The sequence below is a fragment of the Herpailurus yagouaroundi genome, unplaced genomic scaffold (assembly GCF_014898765.1).
Source record: "Herpailurus yagouaroundi ecotype Mexico unplaced genomic scaffold, PumYag 205, whole genome shotgun sequence".
NCBI lineage: Eukaryota > Metazoa > Chordata > Mammalia > Carnivora > Felidae > Herpailurus > Herpailurus yagouaroundi.
In genome coordinates, this window is record NW_024412436.1 from 5946440 (window position 1) to 5963446 (window position 17007).

The 17007-nt window shown below is 48.4% G+C and overlaps 1 protein-coding gene across 1 annotated transcript in view; it reads left to right on the forward strand.

The window, feature by feature from the left end:
• Positions 1-17007, forward strand: part of ILDR2 (immunoglobulin like domain containing receptor 2) — a 57410-nt gene that overhangs the window by 32484 nt on the left and 7919 nt on the right. Inside the window, exons 5-9 of the mRNA XM_040451650.1 lie at positions 408-554; positions 1674-1850; positions 5586-5663; positions 10667-10780; positions 15540-15757. Coding sequence (XP_040307584.1) covers positions 408-554; positions 1674-1850; positions 5586-5663; positions 10667-10780; positions 15540-15757 — 734 coding nt within the window. The remainder of the gene's footprint in view (positions 1-407; positions 555-1673; positions 1851-5585; positions 5664-10666; positions 10781-15539; positions 15758-17007) is intronic.

The following is a 17007-nucleotide window of genomic DNA, read 5'->3' on the forward strand; positions in this document are numbered from 1 at the left end:
CGCGGCCGGGCGGCATCTGGGGGTTCTCCGCCCGCCCCCCCCCCCCCCCCGCGGCGGGCGGGTCTTTCTGTTCTTGTCCCATACTTGTTCTGACGCTACAGTTGATACTGTGAACCTTTTGCCCAGGAGGGGGCCCCGAAGCTCCCCCATCACTTTGTGCTGGTCGTGACGTGTGCCCGGTACGACCTAGGCAACCTTCTCCCCTCTTCCCCATGAACCCCCCAACCCTGTGAAGTCTGCACTTCTCCCTCCCAGAGTTCCCCCTGAGTTTGGGGGCTCCGTGCCCTGTTACCGGATACTCCCCCAGATCCCTCCCGCCCACTCCTCCCACAGTAGACAGCCCTGAGCGTGTGCCTGTCCCGACAGCGGGCCACCTCAACCGTGGGTTTCTCTGTGCGTCCTTCCAGAGTGGGTGTTTGTTGGCCTGGTGATCCTGGGAATCTTCCTCTTCTTCGTCCTGGTGGGGATCTGCTGGTGCCAGTGCTGCCCTCACAGCTGCTGTTGCTACATCCGCTGCCCATGTTGTCCAGATTCCTGCTGCTGCCCGCAGGCCTGTGAGTAAAGTGACTAGTGGGGAGATGTAGAACGATCGCGAGAAACGTCACCTCACCGTCAGACAGCTGTGTACCCTGAGCTCCTTCTCCGCCTCCCTTCCTTCCACCTTAAAAGTTGGTCGTTCCAGGCTCACACCTCTGCTGGGAGCCCCCGGCATCCTGAGATGCCCATTGCTGTTTGCTTTCTCACCTGCCTGCACCTCTCCATACTTCTCATCCACACCAGTCACCCCTGCGTTTGCGACTCTCATTGGCACTATTGGTGAAAGGAAGGGCAGCTTCCCGATGTCAGGTTGTGGGTAAGGCTTTTGTCCTCTCTTCAGGCCCTCAAGCCAGAGGAAAGGCCGTGCCTCTCGGATGCAGAGAACTCCTCTTTTAACAAGCAGAGTATGCAGACTGCAGCCTTGGAGTACCATCCGGCCACGGATGAGTTTTATTTATTCCCGTGACAAAACGGTCCACAAAGGGACCAGTCCTTACTTGGGGATTCACAATTTTACCTGAATGGCCGAGCCCGTGTAGCCACTAAGTTGGGCACCCCGGCCATAAGCCGAATACATCTTGAAGGAGAAAGACATACGTGCATCCTTAATATTCTTAGGATGAAAGCAGTTTCCAGGAGGACCCAGGTTATTTGCTCTGCCTTTGAGAGCACAGAGCAGGGCCAGGTGCAAGCTCATTACCTGCTCTGCCTCTCTAGAAGAGGTTTGGGGTCCTCCTGGAACCCAGGAGGGTGGCACGGTGCTAGGCCTCCTCCGGAGAGACAGAGGCAGCCTACGGACAGTGTGGTTAGCAATGGGCCGTGCCGTCACCGCGGACTGCCATGACAGCTCCTAGTACTGCTTACTTACTCAGTTGCCAGCTACTGAACACTGTAATTCCTTATGTCATTGCTTTTGGTGGAGCTGGAGGAGTCCAAGGGGGTGGGGGAGAGTGGTTCTGATGAATCAGTTCAGGCCTAGGAGAACACACACACACACACACACACACACACACACACACACACACAGGCTCACATCCAAGAGCTCCCGTAAGCGCATCCTCAGGGAGTTTTGGCGTGAGGGTTGTGGAGGGTGGGACAATAATATAATCTCTTTTGCTCTTCATCTCCCTCCACAGTGTATGAAGCAGGGAAAGCAGCAAAGGCCGGGTACCCTCCCTCTGTCTCCGGTGTCCCCGGCCCTTACTCCATCCCCTCTGTCCCCTTGGGAGGAGCCCCCTCATCTGGCATGCTGATGGACAAGCCGCATCCACCTCCCCTGGCACCAAGTGACTCCACTGGAGGAAGCCACAGTGGTAAATGTAGTTCCAGACCGCCCTGCCCCATGCTCCTCTCTGGCTTCCGCTCTGGTCCCTTCCTGATCAGAACCATCAGCTCAGTGATTCTTCTTTGGAAAGTGACGGTCTCCATTCCAGAAGTGGGGTCTCTCTAGCTCTATCAGATGCCATCTGGAACGCGTGTCAGGCTCTCCAAGGGCTGCGGGATGTAGCTGCCCCTGCTTTCTTCCCAGACTCCTCAGGAACTAAGATGATGAGGAAAAGAGGCAAGGTCCCCGTTGAATGTGGGTCATCCAGTGAATAAATCGTTCTTTCAGCCCTACCTAGGGTTCAGGACTGTTGCACTACGGTAGGTACTGTGAGGAACACTGAGAAGTTTAGGACACGGTTTGCCCAGGAAGCGGTACGGCCCAGCCAGGGAGAGACAACAGACTTTTATTAGAACAATTAGATGCCGTAAAGAGTATGGTGCTGGGAATTCAAAGGATAAAGAGCTGGAGCAGTTACAGAGTGTTCAGGGAAGAGGTGGCTTTGAGCTGGGCCTAGAAGAACACAAAGGAAAAAGAAAGCAGACAGCGGGTTGCTGGGCACCCCCAGGAAGGACACGTGGTGGAAGCCTGGGGCTGGAAGAACAGGGTGTGTGTTTGACAGTCTCCAACTTGGCTGACTGGAAGAAAGTGGGAGGCTTTAATGGAGCCTCACCCAGGTGAGGGAGGGCCTCGAAACCCCTTCAGGAGAGCCGGGACTTGGTGCCATAAGGGAGTCGGAGCCACTGCAGGCAGGTTCCTGAGTTCTTGGAGAGGTGCTGTGCTAACAAGGCAAGTGGGAACGGAAGAGAGTGGGGTCAGCGATCCCGGGCTGAGAGGTGACTGAAGCCGTTCGGGGGGTATGAGAGCATCTGGGTCGTGATGGAGGCCACGGAAGTTGAAATGAGCAGGTAAATCTGAGAGATACTTCGAAAGAGGAAGCAGGTATGACTTTAGGGAATGCAGGAAAGGGGAGGCTTCAGGATGAGTGCAAGCTGTCCAGTGATGCGCACCATAGACGGAATTAAGTACTTGGTAGGGAGAGCTTATTTGGATGGAGATGAGCCCTGGTGTTTAGGGCATGATGCATTCGTGGTTATTGGCGAGGGCACAGGGGTAGCAGGGGCGGAGAGACATTAAAATGTAGCTTTCCGGGAGGTGTCTGAACAGGATTACAGGGTAGTAGCGATTAGACGTGTGTGAAGTATATTTGGAAGGCAACTTAAATCCCTAGGTGTGGATGAGCCAGCAGGGTTGGTAAAACAGACACTTCTCCCCTGGAGGTATCTGGACTTCCTTCAGTGGGTGCGGGAAGAGTATCCGGCCCACTGAATGACCTGTCCGTGCTGGACCCTGGAAGGAGTGGATATCCTCAGTGAGCAATTGGTATTTGTGGGTTTTTTTCTTTTTTTTTTTCTTTTTTTTACCCTCTCCCTGGAACTATTAGTAGAATTCTGACGTCTGAGCCTGGCAATGAGTCACAGACTGAGAAGTAAAAGTTAATGATCAAGGACACACAGAGAATTGGAGAGATAAAGACAATATAGTTCGTTTCTCCCAAGGATGGAATGGGAAAAGAGACGTTAATGGAACTTGTCTCATAATCGGTTTGTGGCTTCCCCTTTCTCCAGTCTTTTTATCCTTCCTTCCCAGCAGAACCCATTCCCTCTTACTTTTTGGAAATGGATTCTCGTAATGAAATGATTCTTACTCATCGGGTGACAGACACTTCCTCTCTCCTGATTTCAACCTTTTTCTGGTTCCTGCCATACTAACCCAATGCAGTTAGAAGTGGCTTGAGGGGGCGCCTGGGTGGCTCAGTCGGTTGAGCGTCCGACTTCAGCTCAGGTCACGGTCTCACAGTTCGTGAGTTCGAGCCCCACGTAGGGCTCTGTGCTGACGGCTCAGAGGCTGGAGCCTGCTTCGGATTCTGTGTCTCCCTCTCTCTGTCCCTCCCCCGCTTTGCACCGTCTCTCTCTCTCAAAAAAATGAATAGATGTTTAAAAAAAAAAACGGTTAAGAAAAAAAGAAATGGCTTGAAACATAGGAACACTTATTATTTCACAGAGCAAGAAATCCCAAGGAAAAGTGGCTCCGGGGTTGCTTAATCGATCAGTTCAGGTAGCACCACTGAAGGACTGAGTTCTTTATAGCTTTTGTTCTGTCCTTCCAAGCTGGCTCCCCTTATGATCCTGTGGTGACTGCCACAGTTCAGGTACTAAATGCATTCAGAGATAGAAAAAGATACGCTTCTCCCTTGTGCTGCTTTTCTCAAGAGTGAGGAAACCTTTTCCAGAAGCCCCTCCCCCCTTCTAACAGACTTCTTGGTGGTTTTATTGGCAAGAATTGTGTCCTGTGCCCGTTTCTATACCAGATTGGCTTGAACTAATCGAGGCGCATCTCTTAGGCCAGAGACACCTAATCACCTCGGAAATGAACAAAATCAGGGTTCTGTCAGCCGGCAAAAAGGGGAAGATGCACAACCAATGTTAGCCACAGCTAGTCTGGCCCAGGTTGTCATCGTGTGGTTCACTGAGTCAGGATAGCATTCCTCATGACCCCTAGTGGGCACATTTCCGTACTCATGGCCCCATGGACAGAATTATTGATGGCATCCGGTTATTTGTCTGTTAAGAAAAAGGTGGCTTAAGCCAATGTTCTATGTACATTATTTGTTAAAGAAGGTTAGAGATGTTAAGAAGTGCTGATTTATAAAGATGTCAGTTTAGCCTATTTTATATTTATATGCTAGCTCAATTTTAGGGCAATCATCTAGCAATAGTGATTTTTCAGGTCACGTTTGTATACAATGCCCTTTTGAACCCTCTGGGTAGTGGGAAAGGCATCTTTGATGAGCTGCGTGTGTAGTGTAGCCAGTCAGTTACCAACTGGGAGAGAGAAGAGGCGCCTTGATTCCCTCCCCCGTTCTTCTAGGCAGCTATTTGAGACCTCTGTTACAATAGAAGAACTCTCTCCTCCTGTCCTGCCCTGGACTCAGCCTCTTCAGCTTTGTCAAGGTTCTCTCTTTATTGAGTACCCCACATTCCATCCCAGGCTCCCCTCTCCTTGCCGGGCCGTCTTGCTCTAGAGACTCCTTCCCAGCAGCATTCAAAGCGTGCCTGAATCTCTCCATTAAAATAAAACAACAATTTGCAAAAACCTCGGAGTCCTTGGATGTTGCTTCCCTACCCCTTTTCTCCTCTTCACAGCTGAACTCCTTCAACGTTTCGGATGTTTCACGTCTCCATTTCCTCCGCTTTTCGCCAACTCCTCGACTAACCTCCATCTTGCTATCGCTTTCACTACTCCAGAAACAGTGCTTGTGAAGACTGCCTTGTGGCAAATCTAACCAATGCTTCCCAGTTCTTAACCTCCCTTGACTTCTTAAAGCGTCTGCCACCCCTGCCCCCCCCCCCCCTCTCTCTTTGCCTTCCCCAACACGTTGGTTAGTAATTTTTCCTACTTATTTCTCTCCACGCTGGCTGGCCTTCCTCCTGTTTTGTCCAAGGTCCTCTCCCTGGGAAATGTTATCTACTCCCACGGCTTCAATCATGTTTTCTATGCTTATGGCTCCCAGTCACTGTCTCCAGCCCCTCTCCTGCTCCTCAGTCCCATGTACCCAACTGCCTGGACATCTCACAGGCATTTCAAACTCGGACTCTAGGAAGTCGAATTAGTCTGCTGTTTTTTGACTGCAAACCAACCCCCGCGTTTCTTATCACAACAGGTGGCCCTGTTGTCCACCCGGCAGCCCCAACCAGAAGCAGGGACCTTGTCCTCATCTCTGCCTCACTTCCCTCATCCGGTTGGTCACCAGGTCCCTCGGATTACACCTCAAAATAACCTCGAATCGGTTTACTTTCCTCCACCTGTATTGTGCTATCCTAGCCCCTGCTACCCTTGTCTCTCACCTTGATTAATGCAACTATCTCCGACACTGGCTTTCCGCCGCTACTCTTGCCTTGTTCTAATTTATTTTCACATCCACCTGGCCTCCCCTCATTCTTCTTACAAAAGAATTGAGTAGGCAAGTAGGGTTTTGAAATGTCATTTTCAAAACTAATAAGGATATGCGTCTATATATATGCCTACTGTATGTATACAGAGGATATGCAAATTTTAAACATCACTTCTCCCACAACTGAGCTGCTGTCACCCTGGGGGTGGAATGTGGCAGCTGTTCCGTCATCCATAAACAGCCTTACTTAGCTCATTAAGATAGGGTAGGAAAAACAAGGCTATATCCATGGGTATCTGCCTCAGAGACTTCTTCTGCAAGTTTTACAAGTTAGGCTTGGCTGTAAAGGAGAAATTAACTGAAAAGTAGCTGATTTCCAGTCAGCTGGGTCAAACACATCAGCTCAACTACTTTAACAATAAGAATTTTTGTAGTTTGGCATCAAAGTGAACATCCCAATACTCCCTCCCCTCCAGAACCAAAGTTGCCGAGGCTAATCCATTCGAGGAGTTCAAGTATGAAGAGCCACAGCAACGAAAGGAATTGGGCCAGGCAGAGCTGGAAAAGATAAATGGATCCCGCATCCATGCTAAACGGAAACATCACTGGGGGGAAGAGTCACTTTCCAAAAAGGGCTGGACTTTGGCCGATGGTCCAGGACCTGTCTTTTTAAACTATCACCACACATCAGGGAGTTCTCGGATCTTCAGGCAAATGACAGATAAAAATCAACCTGACACCCTTTTACTTGTTTTCATAGAAGAAAAATTTGATGAATGCCTACGAATTTTCCCTCACAGAATTTGCTGTCTAGCAAAATGGGCATTGGGGGTTTGTGAATGGACATAAAACGAGTGAAGAAATACAAAGCAGTGTATGATAAGACTGCTCCCTGATGCGAGCTCAGAGAAGGAAAAGTCTCATCTGCTTGGAGGGATGAAGAGAGGTTTTCTGGTGTTTTAAATGCTCCTGAGCATGTATGTGACACAGAGCCAGATTCTGCCAGGATGAGAGAACTTGTTTTCGTTCTAGTTTTAGTGTGCTACACAATCAAACTTACAGTTTTTTTTTTTTTTCAACGTTTATTTATTTTTGGGATAGAGAGAGACAGAGCATGAACGGGGGAGGGGCAGAGAGAGAGGGAGACACAGAATGGGAAACAGGCTCCAGGCCCTGAGCCATCAGCCCAGAGTCCGACGCGGGGCTCGAACTCACGGACCGCGAGATCGTGACCTGGCTGAAGTCGGACGCTTAACCGACTGCGCCACCCAGGCGCCCCAAAACTTACAGTTTTCAGTTGGAAAAAAAGAAACACCTTTTTGCAGGGAGAATGGCCTAGCTTTTTAGCTACTGAAACCAAATAGATGATACCTCTAAAGTCTAAATATCAATAATTCGTCCTCGTCCTTCTCAGCAAATCGGAGGGATTTAGATTTCTGAAGACGTTAGCTGAAGTCAAGGCAGAAAGTATCTGTTCTAGCGGAGTCTCTTTATAATGCCAGGATTGGAAGGCGAGACAACTGTCTTCATTTGAGGCTGTAAATAGTGACTGTAACCTTTCAGGGACATGATAACCTGTGCATACATCATCAAACCTGTCTCACAAGGAGGAGTGTGATTTGTTATAATGGCACAGAAAACAATCTATGCTCTACTCCAAGTTGCAACTAACGGAGAGGTTTCCAGCTGTTGCTCAGAGAGGCGGCCATCTCTCACCACCAGGGGACAGCTGGGACATTGTTCCATAAAGCAACACCTCCCCACCTCCACTTGATCTCAGTATGACTGAATGTTTACCGTAACAGTGCTTCACACATTTAAAACACCTGGCTGAGGCCATAGTTCAGGTGGGGTAGGCCCCTTCCCTAATGCCTATAGCACCTGCTAGTGTTCTCCTTTAAAAAATAACCATCAATGATGGCAGCAAAACTGACCTAAACCTTGCTGCTCCCTCAAGCCATCGTTCAAGTCCTCCCCTTCCTGGCCAAAACCCTCTGACCAACCAACCACATGGCTGCTTCTGCCTTACTCTGCAGTCCCTTGTCATATAGTTTCTATTCCTGATTTCTGTTCATTCGTTCGTTCGTTCATTCACTCATTCATTCATACAAACACATGTTTCTAGGGTCTACAGTGCGCTAGGCTCTGTGCTTGTGCTGGAGATGCAGAGATAGAACCGGTCCTTGTCCTCAGGAAGTTTAGAATCTAGAGAGGGAAACTCTACAGGAAATACTCTTTCCAAGGAAATCATTACCCCCCGCACCACCCTCAGACTAGCACCAATTCAGCTCAAACGTTTATTTAATTTATTTTTTTTTAATTTTTTTTTCCAACGTTTTTATTTTTATTTTTGGGACAGAGAGAGACAGAGCATGAACGGGGGAGGGGCAGAGAGAGAGGGAGACACAGAATCGGAAACAGGCTCCAGGCTCCGAGCCATCCGCCCAGAGCCTGATGCGGGGCTCGAACTCACGGACCGCGAGATCGTGACCTGGCTGAACGCTTAACCGACTGCGCCACCCAGGCGCCCCTCAAACGTTATATTAAGTGCCTACCAAGCACTGTTCTGGGCTTTACGCTGATCTAGAATAAGACTTCTTTTCCTTCGAAAATCTTTGGGAAGATGAGACATTTATACAAATAATTTGGAACAAACTAGAGCGTATTGAGGGTCCTAGTGAAACTTCCAAGTAAATGGTTTATAAGAGAGAAATGAGATGGAGAGAGAGAAGAAATAGAACTTTATAGCTATGAGAATCAGAGAAAGCTTTTGGAATGTGGTGCCATTTGAGCGGCCCCTGACAATTACAAGGAACTCAAAGAACTCTACCGATTAGGTCTTTGTTGTCCTCTTTTTTACCTTTTTAAATTTTTTCTATATCTGTCTTCTCTTCCTTGTGAAGAGAAAGGTTGGGAAGATTTAAAGTTGGGGAAGTATTAGTTGCATTTTATAGACATTAAAACCAAGTACTTGGTAGGTCATCATTTATTTGAGGCCCCTCAATAAACCAGCCACATGCCTACCAGTGCCCAGTTCCCTATTTCCTAGCCCTGTGTTTCATCCATCAGACATGACTGCCTCAGAACAGACATAGCAGTTCCGTGGGATAATTGCATTTTAATTGAACTGTCTGTACTACTCTGTAAACGCCTCTGCAGAGATGGAAGGAAGAGTGTGTAGCTTGATAAATAAAATCATTCCTGCTAATAATTGCTTCTGCATAAGGATTACGGATCTAACCTCCAGGAGAAGGTGCCACTTAAACGCGTGTGCTGAGATTCATTCGTTTTTTTTTTTTTTTTTTTGAAGTGATTCCACAATTGGAGATGAATCTGAACTGCCCAGAATGTTCTCATATAGAAAATTGGTGCACCTGCAAATGGGTGTGGGGGCGTTCTTTCAGTTTTCGGTGCCAGGGCTGTGATCAGTGTGCTGCGGAATGCTGTATTTTAATCTTCCGTGGACATAGTTCGTGTGTGGGGCTTTGTCCACAGCCAGGGTAAGGTGACCAGAAAGCAGAGTCCCCTCTGGAGGCACATGCAGTCATGTGGTTTCTTTATGGCATTCGCCCTGCTTTGGGAACAGAGGACGTTGGGGGTTGGGTCACTTTCTTCCATCCCGTTGTAGAGTCCTGACTGGCAAGAAGATAGGACGACGGCTCAGATCCTCCCACCTAGGGCACACCTACGAGCATTTCCTACTCTGGGCTTTCTCCTCTTGTCTTTCCTACTACCCCTGACTCCTAGGCCCCAGAGAGGCTTCAGTCAGATAACATGGTTCCAGCTCTGGTGCTGCCAGTAATGCTTGAGCAAGTTATGAAATCCCTCTGAATCAGACTTTTCTCAACCATAAAATGAGGCTACCGGAACTTCATTAGGGGTTGGGAGGAATGAACGTCCATGAAAGCATTTAGCACCGTACCTCAGCACATTTATAGTGCCCAATGAGTGTTGTCTCTTGCCATTATTGTTACGTCCCCATTCCATTCCTTCCCTTCTCTTGTTTCCCTTATCTGTGAAGATTAGACGTGCCTGTGTCTGATCACCCTTGAGGCTGGTATTGGACTTGGCTGATACTTAAGTGATATGGGGCTTCAACAGCCTTTGTATCTGACAACATGAGTGATGGGAATGTAGGAGGTGGTATTATCTCTCAGGCTTTAGTTTTGTTTCTTATTAAGCCCTGAAAATAACACCTGCTTGTAACCACATAGCGGCAGGTTGAATTTATCATGTCTAGAATGTGGTATTCCCTTTCCTAAAAGGAAAATGTTAAAGAAATAAATGGAACCATACTTAGCAATCCATGTGGTTTGCACCTTCCTTGGCCCAAATGTGTATCATAGTCTCTAATCCCAGTTATGGAGTTTTTGCATCATCTCCCAGGACACTAGAGGCGTTCAGGCCACCTTTGTCAAGGTCCCTGATGTTGGGGTGTCTGTTTTATTTACATGTGCTCCTACCAAGTGAAGATGTGATCCCCAGATGGTATAGAATGATCTGTCTAGAAAGTGGTCTTTTTTTTTTAGTGTGAGTATACTTCCCTGAGCTTTGAGAAGATGATCTTTAAGTGGAGCTCTAGAAGGTCAGAAAGCAGGAAACAGAATTTAACAAGTGACCCAAAATACACTGTCATAGAACTCTGTTATTTACCTGCTGTTCCTCCGTTCCAGGGGCACCATCTGATAAAAGGGATCTCAGGTATGGTTCCATAAGTATAAATATAGATGACTATTTCTGGGTGATTTCAAAAAGAGTTGTTATAAGCGGGGACCATGTTTTTTTCACTTGGTAAAATGGAGGCCCCCTCCTGCTTTTTTCAGCTCACCTTCCTGTCCTTTCCTTAACAGTTCGCAAAGGCTACCGGATCCAAGCGGACAAAGAGAGAGACTCCATGAAGGTCCTGTACTACGTCGAGAAGGAGCTGGCTCAGTTTGATCCGGCCAGAAGGATGAGAGGCAGATGTGAGCATCTGTTAGTTCTGTGTGATCTGCGCGTCATGCGGGAGTTCAACGCTGAAGGGGATTCGGGGGTTACCAAACCTGGGCAGCCCTGAGCTCTCAGGGTTAGAACCAGCAAGGGTGCCGGTGACATCCTGAGGACAGTAGCCTCAAGTACACACAAGGGAGAGAAAGGGCTTCTGGTGCGAGGAGTAGAGCAGATGTGTGTCCCTTGGCTTACGTTGCATCTCTCCATGGAGTAGCCAGCGCTGTTGGGCCTGTGCAGTCCTGGGGTTGGAAATACTTTATTCGAAGAGTCTCTCCCTGCTACTCTCTTTAAAACAGATTCAGAATAATGACAAAAGATGTGCGTTTTTTTCCCAGCACGAAAGCCCCCATCATTGAACAACGGTCCAGCTGCTGACTTGCTAGAGGGGGGGCCTCGAGGAAAGTGAACGAGCAAGTCTGCCAAATGAATCTACAAAAAGGAGGCCCGACGTTGCTCTGAGATCCCCAGCAGCAGAGACCGAGGGGCTAGCAGAAAGGGTGTCCCTCTCGTCAAGAGAACCTTTAAATCACGGAGTTGCAGGGCCCCAACCTTAACTCACTCGCAGCCCATTGGACGCTTGGCAGCCGACACGGCTGATTATTTGGCGAGGATCCCAAATTACCTTCCGTGATGAGGGGCGGCACAGGGCAGGTCTGACGTAGATTCGCTGATTATCAAAAGGGTGCTGGCGGGCCTGGTAGTAAGGTCACAATGTCTGTCTCTCTTTGAACCCTCCTTGCCTTGGAAGCAAGGAGAGACTCGATAGAATTGTTGGGGAAACAGTCCCAGACTAGAGGCACTTTATTCAGATTAAGGACAACATATTCCTCCCAGTTTGCAATGCTAAATTCATCCTGTCTGGGCTGCATCCTCCCACCGCAGGGACTATAAAAAGACAATCTCCAGATTGGAATGTCAGGAATGCAGATGTCACTGCACTTGACAAGTTAGTTGTAACGTGTTGTCATGGAGCCCTGTGAGGGGACACAGATAGGGATCAAGGAGAAGGAGCCTGGGAGGAAATCTGTGGATCTCACAGCTCAGAGAAAAAGTTAAAACCTGAGGTTAAGCTAGAAGGATGGGTGCCGGTTTAGGTGATGTCTCCTGCCTACCTGGATGGTCTTGGGGGACTGACAGATCATTAATGTCATGGAATCTTAGCATCCATGGAATCTTAGCATCTTAAAGATGGCTGAGGTCAACCTTTGCAGTGTACAGATGAGGAAACAGAAGCCCAGAGGGTTGAAGTGACCGGACCAGGATGAGAACCCAGCTCTTCTGATTCCCAGTCCTGTGCTCTTTACCCAAGAAATTTTTGAGCAAACTGGATGGCTCCGTGGCTGCCACGGCTGTATCTGTTTAGAGATCACAGCCTTTTACCTCCTAGGACTTTAGTATGTTAGAGCTGAAAAGATTGAGGTTGTTGAATCCACCTCCCTCATTTATTCAACGTTTATTCATTTTTGGGACAGAGAGAGACAGAGCATGAACGGGGGAGGGGCAGAGAGAGAGGGAGACACAGAATTGGAAACAGGCTCCAGGCTCTGAGCCGTCAGCCCAGAGCCCGATGCGGGGCTTGAACTCACGGACCGCGAGATCATGACCTAGCTGAAGTCGGACGCTTAACCGACTGCGCCACCCAGGCGCCCCCACCTCCCTCATTTAAAAAAAAAAATTTTGGGGGCGCCTGGGTGGCTCAGTGGGTTAAGCGGCCGACTTCGGTTCAGGTCATGATTTCGCTGTCTGTGAGTTCGAGCCCCGCGTCGGGCTCTGTGCTGACAGCTCGGAGCCTGGAGCCTGTTTCAGATTCTGTGTCTCCCTCTCTCTGACCCTCCCCCGTTCATGCTCTGTCTCTCTCTGTCTCAAAAATAAATAAACGTTTAAAAAAATTTTTTTTCAAATAAAAAAAATAAAATAATTTTTTTTTAAATAAAAAAATAAAAAAAAATTTTTAAACATTTATTCATTTTTGAGAGACAGAGAGAGAGAGAGAGAGAGACAGAGCATGAGTCGGGGAGGGCAGGGAGAGAGAGGGAGACACAGCATATGAAGCAGGCTCAGGCTCCAAGCTGTCAGAGCACAGAGCTGGATGCGGGGCTCGAACTCATGAACCGCGAGATCATGACTTGAGCCGAAGTCGGACGCTTAACCGACTGAGCCACCCAGGCGCTCCCATCTCTTTCCTTTTACAGAGAAGGAAAGGGAGGCAGAGAGGAAAAGTGCTAGAACTGGAACAGGATTTCCTGGAACCTGCGGGTTGACATTACAATAATTGCACAGAGATGAAGTAGGAATATAGTTCACTTGACTTTGAGAGGTTCTGTTCCTGAAGAGCAGAGTAAACCCTGGGGTGGATCTTGGACGTGGGACGGTCTTGAAGATCTCCTTGTAAAACGGATCTCCTGGTTTCAGGCTGGGGCAAGATTCTGTAAGAACTGGGAATTTCAAGTTCATGAATATGCTAGCCAGGAAGATCCTTTTTCTTCTTGCCCCTTGTAAGTAGGGGGTTGCTCTTGGGATGTTTTTAGTCCAGGATCCTTCCTAGTGCAGTGATCTGTAGACAACAGCTACCAGGGCAAATATGTTCCACTTCCTGTTTTTGTAAAAAGGTTGTATTGGAACAGAGCCATGCCGGCTCACTTATACATTGACTGTGGCCGCTTTTGTGCTACAATGGCAGGGTGAAGAGTTGTGACAACACGGCTTGCAAAACCTAAAATATTTGCTATCTGGCCCTTTACAGACAAAGTCTGTCTTTCCTGTCCTAGAGTTACATTATTAGGTGTTCGTGAAGCAGGGACGTTGATGTGTATGCTCGATGCGGCAGAAATGTTAGAGCCGCAGACATCCTAGATGGTCCACCAGTATGAATGGTGAAACAGAGCTAGCCCTCACTGTGTGGAGAAGTGGGAAAAGTCCATTATTCCCTGAAGTTTAAGGAAAGTTCTGAGCCAACAGTGTGATCGTTCAGCAGTTTCACTTGATGCATTTTATAGTTCTCTTCTTTTTTTAATGTTTATTTATTATCGAGAGACAGAGACCAAGCATGGGCATGGGAGGGGCAGAGAGGGGGAGACACAGAATCCGAAGCAGGCTCCAGGCTTTGAGCTGTTAGCACAAAGCCCAACGCGGGGCTCGAACTCACAAACTGCCAAACTGCAAGATCATGACCTGAGCCGAAGTCGGACGATTTACCGACTGAGCCACCCAGGCTCCCCTGATAGTTCTCTTCTGTGCTGTTCCCAGGAGATTCGAATTCACTGAGATCATGAGAAAAGGAAGGTTCTAGATTGTTTAATCAGTAGTATCTGAGTTATTTTTCTTTAAAATGGGCACTAACTAGTCCATTCTCCTCAGAAAGAGGAAAAGGTTTAACAATTAGATTATAATCCAAAACCAACTGATTGCATGACCAAAATGAATGACATTTCCAGTAAGCCCAGATCTGGTAGAACAGGACAAGGACACTGTTTATGCAGTGGTGGGGAGGCCCTTCCTTTCCTCTATGGGTGGGACTCAGCAAAATTCTCTGCTCCTCCAAGGACTGTTGGGGGTAGGGAGGAGAAGTAGAGGGGAACCTGAGACACATATTTGTGCTGCCCACATCCTATCTTGGCTTACCTTTTGCTCAACAGCCAGGCCTTACACCTTGTAAATGTTGATTTTGATAATATTTTGAAGTTCTAACCAAAGGATTGTAGAAAACAAATGGATCCAGTTACATTAGAAATAGATTCGCTAGATGTGTTTTTTTTTAAGTAAAATGATATTCAATCCATTTCGAAGTTCTATAAATAAATAGTTGGTGGTTTTTGTTTTTTTTTTTTTTTTCCTTTCCAGACTGCGATTCTGGTCTTATTCACAAGTGCTTATGCAAAATGCTACTTAGGGCCCTTTAGGGAATGAGCAAACTGTGGCCATCCCCTCCTTAGAATTTTGTAGGAAGAGTACAAGTGGAAGCCCATAGACCATAGTGCAACCCAATCCCCCTTTCCTTCCCACACCTCTACACAACTGTCCTAGCCACCCGTGGCTGCACACTCCTGGAATCCTCTTTAGGGAGGCAAAGGAGTCTTTGTAGGCCCTGGAAATGGACGTGGTGCCAACTGGGAAGGATATTCCAGGTTCCTGGATGAGTATCCAGAAAGGGAAAGAATGGATACGAGGTATGCAGTCCCCTTGACCCTGTGGACTGTGCTCTGTGGTGAGGGGCACGGCTGCAGGAGGCTGGACTGGGGTTCCTCTAAAGCATGGGGCTGTCCCGGCTCTGAAGGCCCGTCTTGGGACTCAGGCAACAGTAGGGAAGATCTTGTGAACTACGACTTCTCTTTTTGCCCCTTTTGGCTCAACATGCCTGGGATCGTCACGGCTTTCACCCAAGTATACGTGGAGAAAAACACTGGAACAAGGATGGTGATGCTCTAGGAGGAAACCAGCTGCAAAAGAGCCCAAGTTCTGGGAAGCCTGCCTTAGGTGGAGCAGTAACAACTGTTTTCCCATTCCACCAACAGAGATTGCGGGAAGCCTTCCTCCTGATAAGCAAGTGGGCTTTTGGGTGGAGCCAGTTCCCGCTGAGCTCGGAACACAAATCCCATTAGTTCAGGTCTATAACCAACCCTGGACAGGATTGAGGCCTTCGGGAGGGGGGTTCCCCAGAGCCTCGGTCTCAGCCCTTCACAGAGTTCCCACCCTAATACGTAGAAAGCTCTGTCATGTCTGGTTTTGTCCCTGCAGATAACAACACCATCTCGGAACTCAGCTCCCTGCACGAGGAGGACAGTAATTTCCGCCAGGCGTACCACCAGATGAGAAGCAAGCAGTTCCCTGTGTCGGGGGATTTGGAGAGCAATCCTGACTACTGGTCAGGTGTCATGGGAGGCAGCAGTGGGGCAAGCCGGGGACCCTCAGCCATGGAGTATAACAAAGAGGATCGGGAGAGCTTCAGGCACAGGTGAAGGTGGCTGCAGCAGGCAGCTTTGGTGCCGGGTGCTGGTGGCCGGAGCTCGGAGGCTGTTACTTTCTGATAGCATCTCTGTCTCCCCTTCTAGGTTGTCCTGCCACATCCCTTTGGGCTATTGAACATCCCCTTCTCACATTAATTTTTTATTAACTTTTTAAAAAATCTTTATTCATTTTTGAAAGAAAGAGAGACAGAGCGTGAGCAGGGGAGGGGCAGAGAGAGAGAGAGAGGGAGACACAGAATCCGAAACGGGCTCCAGGCTCTGAGCTGTCAGCGCCAAGCCGGACGCGGGTCTGGAACTCACAAACCGCGAGATCATGAGGCTGAAGCTGAAGTCGGCGGCTTAAGTGACTGAACCACTCAGGCGCGCCCCACCCCCTCACATTTATTAAGCAGGGGAACACTTAAGACACCATGTGTAGAAGTAATCATTCAAGGCCCTTTGAAATGGGCACCGTACTGAACCTTAATGCACCTTATTAACTACGTTTCCTTATTAACCTTATTGACATTCCCCTGCCCTTCTCATAATATTTTATCCTATAACCTCTAATAATTCCCACCCATCACCCCCATCATTTGATCATTGTTACGTGAAAGGTAAGATGCCAAACACGTTATATATGCTGTTGTATTTGATCCTCATAACTCTAAAAGGCAGGTACTATTAATGTCCCCATTTTAAGTTGGGGCGGGAAGGGGGGCTGAGATTTGCAGATGTTGAGGAGCTTGGTAGAGTCACCTGGCCAATGAATATGGGAGGCCAAGACGTGCACCCTGTTTTGTTGGGCCGCTTCCCACTGAATAGGACCAACACCATTCCCCTGTCCTTTATCTTGAAGGACCCTAGGCATTGTCTTTCTCTCAGACTGACCAACTGCAGGTAACTTGCAGAGATAAATTGACCCTGGGCTCTGAGGGAGGAAATGGGCTCTTTGTATATCACCAAATATTACAGGGTATTCTTGGGCTACAACTGTGTGCATCCCAAGCCACCCCAACCCACGCTGGCTTTGAGGGTGTGAGGAGACATGTGGCTGTCAACCAGAAGTCACATAATGATCACAAGGCCCCACTGTGTGTTTCAACACCATATACATATCACCATTTTTACCTACAACTCCGTCTTGATCCTTGGCACGAATTCAGGAGCTAGCCACGGCCGCCCTCGCTCTACTTTGAGAGTCCGGGGTGTCCGAGGTGTCCAAGGCCGCTCGGCCAGCCAGAGCACATGGCGCTCTC